We start from the raw sequence: 6,884 nt of genomic DNA on the forward strand, positions 1-6,884 counted from the left end.
AGAATCACTCAGCCGGCGCCAACCTCGCTTCTCCGCAGACCTTTGGGCAAGCAGGGGCATCGGCCCTCGCTGCTGCCCTCCGAGCCTGCGCTCGAAACGGATCCTAGCGAGACAGGAGCGCGTTGCTATTCTGTGTATAAGAAGGAGCCTTAGAAAGGGGTCGCGGGTGGCGGGGCGGGGGGGAGAAATTCTATATCAAATTCTATATATTGTGTGTGTTTGCGTGTGTGTATAAAGCAAAGGAAAAAAAATAATAACCCCCAAAGCCGAACAAGGAAAACCCTCCTCTTTTTAGTGTAAAACGTGTTTCTAATGCAATCGGAGCTCTTGAGGAAAGAGCCAGGATTGTAACTCAGGGGACAAGGACCTGCTGTCCGCTCAGATTGTACTGGGGAGGGGGGCCGGGAGCAGGGCAGGGCGGTGCTGCGCTCGCTGTGTCATTTATTTCAAGGTTCCAGTCAGGGAGAGGGACGGGGGCAGGAATTCCCGGTTCTTCGCCCCGATTTTTTTCGCCTTAAAGTTGCCCAGCGCGGAGGGGGGGAAACCGGCTTCTGGGCTGGGGACCAGGGGGCTCCGGCCAGGGTAGCACAAGGCCTCAGTCTCCTGCCATCGGGCCGCGGGAGCACCACGAGGATGCCTTGCCCTGAGCACTACTGAGATGCTGGGCTGGGGCGTGGGGCTGCCAGCACCCCATGCCACAGATCTGGGGGGTGGTCAGCGAGGGCACCGCTGGCCTCTCCATCGGGGAGGGACCGTCACTGCCGCCGCTTCTTGCTGCTGCCCCTCGTCCCCTTGCAGGCTGGATGGAGGAGGGTGGGATCCAGCAGGGACAGGCCATGCAGCCCCAGACGGAAAGCTCCTTCCCTTGCCTGGCCGACCCCCCCCCCCCCAGATCTCCAGCCCAGGGGTCATCTGATCCCATCCACCTGCTTCTGAAAGCCTGTCTGGAAAGATGGCACGGGGCTTTTTGCTGCTAGGACTATCAGATGCCACTTTCAGGGCTGGCCTGACTACCTTGACCAGATACTCTTCCTGTCATTTGTTCTTGTGCTGGGGGTGGGGAGGGGGGGTGCGTTTAGCTCTATAGTAGTTTTGCATTTGTACAGTCACTGTTGGGGTTTTTTTCCCCCCTCCCCTTGTTTTTTTGTTTTTTGTTGTTTTTTTTTTTTTTTTGAGAGCGTATTACATTCAGCTTTTATTTCTCTCTCTCTCTCTTGCATATCGATTAAAAATCAGTTTCTCTGGGGTTAGAAAAGGAAAAAAAAAAAGGAATGAACACAGCTTGCCGATGCATTTATACAGTGTGCATATCTTAACTCAGGAAAAAAAAAAGAATATATATATAAAAAACAAAAAATAAAAAAATAAAAACCACATTCTACCTCTGATAGCGGCGGGACCTGGACTTCACTGTTCCCAGGTTCCTGCAGTGAAATATTTCAGTTTTGCAAACATTCAGGTGTTGGAACTTTGATTATTAAAAGAAAAAAAAGAAAAAAAGAATAAAATAAAAACACTGAAAGTTTACATTTTATAATAACATTATTATACAGATTGTATTTAAACTTCAGAATATTTAAGACAATTGTAACCCTGTAAAGTTGATGACATATTAAAAAAAGAAAAAAAAAGAAAAAAAAAAGTTCTGACTTTTAAAGTTGTGGTCTGATCTCTCTCTGTCTTCGGGCGTCTCATCTTCATCGGCTGGGTCCTCAACTCTGTTCCCTGGAAGACGATTGTACAGTGGGATCCATGTCCCCGTGGTACAAAGTGCTGCACAAACACAAAACACAGATTGACGCGATGCAGAACATAAAACCTGCCATTTACTGGGTCAGGCTGGGCCATAGGAGACCACCCTTTCCGCTGAGTATATGTCCAGTCCCGTTTTTGAATCCAGCTAGAACAGGGGTGGGCAAAATGCGGTCTGCGGGCCAGATGTGGCCCACCAGGCCATTTTGTCCGGCCCACAGGGCCCCTGAAAAATTTAGAAATTAATATTAATTTGCCCAGGGCTGCCTGTCGTGCGGCCCTCGATGGCTTGCTGAAACTCAGTAAGCGGCCCTCCGCCCGAAATAATGGCCCGCTCCTGAAGACTGTCAACTTCCACATCTTGTGGCAATGAGTTCCACACTTTAATGACACGCTGGGTGACAAAGAACTTACCTTTGATTAGCTTTAACCTTACTGCCTATTTTATGACCCTTAATTCTTAGAGTAAATATTAAATCTCTATCTACTTGTCGCCATATAGTATTTTGTAAGCCATTATCATGACACTCCCGCCCCCCCCGGCTCCCCCCGCAAGTGTCTCCTTTCTAAGCTGAATAAGCCTCTGTAGCCTCTCCTCATTGGGAAGCTCCTCCAATAATGGCACACAACAAAGATCGTAGATTCAGAAGAAAAGTACACCTGGAAGGGATCCCAGGAGGTCGCCCCCTGCTCAAGGTGGGATCAGCCCTATCTAAACTATCCTATAGAGTTACGTCCACACGTGCGGGGACGTGCACTTGTAGTAGCACAAATTTGTGCCTCCACGCATGTGCCTGAACGTGCACTTTGTCGTGGGACAAGTTGTGCCACTTTGGGCAAGCTGCCCTTGCCTGGCTCCTTGCACCTGTGCTGTATAAACCAGTGGCTTCACAAGCCGCTCAGGGCTATTTGCCCCCAGGAGCTTCTCGAGCCAGGCCAGTTGGAGTCTGGGGACACTAGCTCCCTGTGCCAGCTGGACTGATGCAGCAGCCCTGACCTAGTGTCCCCTGTACCCACTGCGGGCACTGCCGCCTTGCTGAGATGCGCTGCCACCTGCTCCAGCATCCTCTCCACCTCGGACCTGCAGCCCCAGGGCTGCATCCAGCCACGCGTGTCTCCCGGCGCGTCCAGGGGCAGCAGAGCCAGCCAGCCAGGAGCGTCATCGCAGGTGAGGACCACCCCCCGATGATGGTGGCAGAAGGCATGAGGCCATCGCTGCCCATTTGCAGGCCCACCCTGCTGAGTAGGGCACCAGCTTGCCCACTGCCCACCCAGGGGCCTCCATCTCCACCCACTGCCAGGACCGCAACAACGCAGGTAGTGTGGCTGTTGTGAAAACAAAAGCAACTTTATTGCCTTTCCATTTCCCCAGAACTTCCCCACTGCCAACAGCTCAGCATTGCAGCAGTACCCACGTGAGACCATTCACCCCCCACCCCCCTTCCCCTGCACAAACCCATTCAAAACCAGAATTAAACCGCAACTCATTACTAAAGAACCAGGGGGAGGAGAGCAGGTCCTTAGGGGGAAACACCAGGGGAGGAGGGAAACAGGTTGGCAGCCCCTCGGCCCTGAGCCCTGGCCATGCGTGCCACCACCCTGTGTGCGGTGGCCGTGCCAGTTTGGCCAGGGAGGAGGACGGGCGCTCCTTCTCAGAAGCAGATGCTGCAGCTAGGCCCAGGACCGGGAAGGGGAAGGCAGGAGAGGTGCCCCTCGACGGCTGCGGCGGGCCCGTGGGGCTTGCTGGGGTGCCAGCTGAGCCACCAGCCAGGCAAAATGCTCCCAGACAGGCCCTGCCCCTGCTGGGGGGGGCGCAGGAGCCTGCACCGGAGCTGGGGCTGGGGCTGGCACAGGCTGGGGCGCAGCGACAGGAGCGGCTGGGGCAGGGATGGCGGCCAGGAGCTGCTGCGACACCCTGCGCTCCTCCTGCACGGCTGAGTTGATGGAGGCCCGCAGTTGCCGCAGCTCCTCGTAGCTGTCTTGGGCCAGCTGCTGCTCCTGCCTTATCTCTGCCACGAGCTGCTGCAGGGCCGCCCTGCCGGCCTGTGCCTCCTCCTGGGCAAGGGCCTGGTCGCGGCGGAAGTGGCGGAGCTCGGCCAGGACCTGCTGGCGGAAGGCCTGGGCCTCACGGAGGCGTGCCCGCTCCGCCCGCAGCAGCTCCTCCTGGATGCGGTCCCGCCGCGCGTCTTGTTCCCGGCGCAGGCGGCGCATCCGGATGGCCCCCGGTGTGCGTGAGAGCGGGCGGGCAGCTCCCCGGCTCTGCGCGGTGGGCTCTCCCCGGGCAGATGGGGTGTCTGTAGAGAGAGCAAACGCGGGGTCATCGTCAGCCACAGCAACAGGGCACGGGGCGAGAACGGGGGAGCAGCCTCACGCTCAGGCGCAGGGGACACGGAGCAATGCGGGGTCGGCACCCTGACGAGGACCCATCCCGTCCCCTCCCACCATGTGCGCGGGCATCCTGCTGCCCAAAGGGTGCCCCCCACTTGCCCGGGGTCCTGCCCGGAGGGATCCTCCTGGGGACAAGCGTCAGAGCCGCCCCAGCCTGCAGCACCGAGCATACCAGGATAGATGCAGCATTGCCACGAGCCCCAGGCTCCAGCAAGTGTGGAGCTCAACCCGACGGGCACGTGGCCCCAGTGGCGAGGCCACCTCCCCCCTGTTCGTGAGAGTCCTGCCCCTGCATGGTGGAGGAGCAGGGCTCGGAGGGGGAGGGAGGGAGATGGTGGAGGCGAGCTTGGGGCACATGCAGGGCACAACCCCCGGGATCAAGGGAAGGGCAGGGGGGTGGGGAGAGGCTCCCATGTCCCCACGCCGTGTGCGGGACTTACCGGGCCTCGGGGAGAGGCAGTCACCTCGGCTGGGAGACAGTGGGTCCTGGTCCCCAGGTGGCTGGGGGGAGCTGGAGCCAGAGGTGACCTCCGATGGGGGCGAGGCCTCCGCCGACCAGCGCGACGCCGCGGGCAGATCCTCCCCACTCCTGTCGCCGTCCCGCAGGAGCTGGGGGACCTGCGGCTCTGGTCTGGCCTCAGGGCTGGCCACGGCAGCGGTTCTCACTTGTGGTGCACGTCCCTCCTCGCTGTTGCTCCCGGCATGGCTGGGCGGCAGAGGGGCGGCCGGCCTGGCAGAGGGCCCCGCTCCCGGGGACTCAGGCTGGAGCACTGGGCCGGCTGCCACTGGCTCCGCTCCTCCCCTGCTGGCACCGGGGTAGCTGGGGGGCTTGGTGGCCGTGAGGCCAAGGATGCGGGCCAGCTCCTGGTAGTAGGGCATGGGGAACCGCTGTGTCCTTGAGCGCCGGCTGGCACCGCGCGCGGCGTAAAACTCCTGCCGCAACCCCTTGGCTTTGGTGCGGCACTGCTGCCACGTCTTGCTGTGCCCCCGCGCGGCCATCTGCGTGGCGATCGCCCGGTAGATGTGCTCGTTGCGCTGCTGTCCCTGCGCGAACTGCCGCAGCGTGGTCTCCTGGCCCCAGATAGCCAGAAGGTCGATCACCTCCTCGTGCCGCCACCCGGGTCCCCGGTGCCGGGCCTGGGCCGAGCCCTGCGCCTGGCTCCCTTCCCCAGAGTCAGGCATGGTCCCCGCAGCAAACCACAGGGCCTCCTGCCGCTCCCGGCTGCCTGCAGCTGGCTTGGGCTGCGGGCGCGGCTGCCCCACGTGCCCGGCTGCGCCGCAGTCCCGCCGGCCCCGGGCTCCCGTGCAGGCCCGAGCCAGGCCCCGGCTGCCAGGCAGACTCGGCGGCAGGAAGCTGCGAGCTCTGCTGCACTTCTGATTGCTCCAGCACGCCACGCAGCGTGCCGGAGCAGCAGCGGCACAAACGGAGCATAGAGACGCGCTGGCCGGCAGCCAGAGCGTCTCCCCGGAGCGCCGAGCCTCGGTTTGCTCCGGCGCATGCCACTTGCGTTTGCTTTGCCCCGGGTTTTTTTTGCCCCGCTTTTTTTTTGCAGCATCCCCCTGGGAGGTCCCCCCCCCTTCCCTCCTCCCTGGGCCCTGCCCCCGGGGGGAGGTTGCAGGAGCTGCCCTGGAGGCGAGCCCCATCTCTTATTCATGCCAGAATAAAAAGGGCGATACCCATACCGGCTGTGCCGGTTTCCTGATTGCGGCCAGGGCCAGATTAACCCTTTCGTGGGCCCCAGGCAAACAAACTCGCGGGCCCCACTTAATGCAGTATATTTGTGCTACTTTTTTTTTTTCCTCCTCAGTAACGATCGTATGCAACGCGGGCACAGCTGGGCCCCTTCCTCACTTCGGGCCTGGTTTGCCTAGGCGTTAATCCAGACTGTGGCAGGCGCCCTGTTACCGCCCCGCTCCCCGCCAGGCTCATAGCATTAGCCCACGTTGTGCTGGCAGGGAGCAAGGCAGAGCTGCATGGACTTGCCCCCTGCCTCCATGCTTTATCCGGGAGCCCTGGCTCCCACCCCCAGCTTCAGAGTCATAGAAAAGCAGGGCGGGAAGCAAACCTCCGGAGCAAACCGGTCCGCCCCGCTGCTGGGGGCAGGATCACGCCTATCCAAGCCCTCCCAAACAGGCCCCTGTGCAGCAGACAGCGCTGCCGGAGCTGGAAGGGGAACCCAGGAGTCCCCTGCCCCCACCACTAGCCCATGCTGCCTAGTCCTAGGGCGATCCCAGGCCCCACACCGGCAGCCGGTCGGGAGTAAGGGGGAACGGGGTCAGGACTGACCATCCACATGAACTAATGGATCCTGGTGCAAAACTGAGAACAAGCGCTGGACGAGACGACGGTCATCACTTTGGGGAGGCCGGTTGGTTGCACTCTAGCAGCCGCAGGGGGCAAATTTTGTATTTATAAAAATAAAAATGAATGGCAGGGAATATTTGATACTTTTCACGGGCAAAGTGAAATTGAAATCAGAAATGTCCGACTCGCTTCTAGGTTGTCAACATGGTCACTCTTGCACTCTGGTCCCCGTGGGTGCTATAAACCACTGGGGCTGCATCCCTCGAGCGCCAGCTTGCAGGGGCTGCGCACCCGGGCAGCGGGAGGCTGGAGAATGACCCCACCAGGTCTCTCCACCATCCAGACTGTGCACGAGCTCCCTGGTGTAGACAAGACTGCCCCGCTCCCTCCTGCCCAGCCAGGCTGCTCTGCACCAGGCGGGGGGACTGCATGTTCAGAG

The 6,884-nt window shown here is 60.0% G+C and overlaps 2 protein-coding genes across 2 annotated transcripts in view; one reads left to right on the plus strand and one right to left on the minus strand.

The window, feature by feature from the left end:
* Positions 1-3,079: 3,079 nt before the first annotated feature.
* LOC109294934 (serine/arginine repetitive matrix protein 1-like) lies at positions 3,080-5,872 on the minus strand. The gene is made up of 2 exons (XM_019513527.1): positions 4,581-5,872; positions 3,080-4,046 (listed from the first exon to the last, which is right to left on the minus strand). The coding sequence occupies exons 1-2, from the start codon at positions 5,782-5,784 to the stop codon at positions 3,424-3,426; spliced, it is 1,827 nt and encodes a 608-aa protein (XP_019369072.1). The 5' UTR covers positions 5,785-5,872; the 3' UTR covers positions 3,080-3,423.
* A 777-nt stretch (positions 5,873-6,649) lies between these two features.
* WDR18 (WD repeat domain 18) overlaps positions 6,650-6,884 on the plus strand; it is a 14,705-nt gene continuing 14,470 nt past the window's right edge. Inside the window, exon 1 of the mRNA XM_019513155.1 lies at positions 6,650-6,679. Coding sequence (XP_019368700.1) covers positions 6,650-6,679 — 30 coding nt within the window. The remainder of the gene's footprint in view (positions 6,680-6,884) is intronic.

The sequence above is a fragment of the Gavialis gangeticus genome, unplaced genomic scaffold, assembly GCF_001723915.1.
Source record: "Gavialis gangeticus isolate Ggan-Ray unplaced genomic scaffold, GavGan_comp1, whole genome shotgun sequence".
NCBI classification, from domain to species: Eukaryota; Metazoa; Chordata; order Crocodylia; family Gavialidae; genus Gavialis; species Gavialis gangeticus.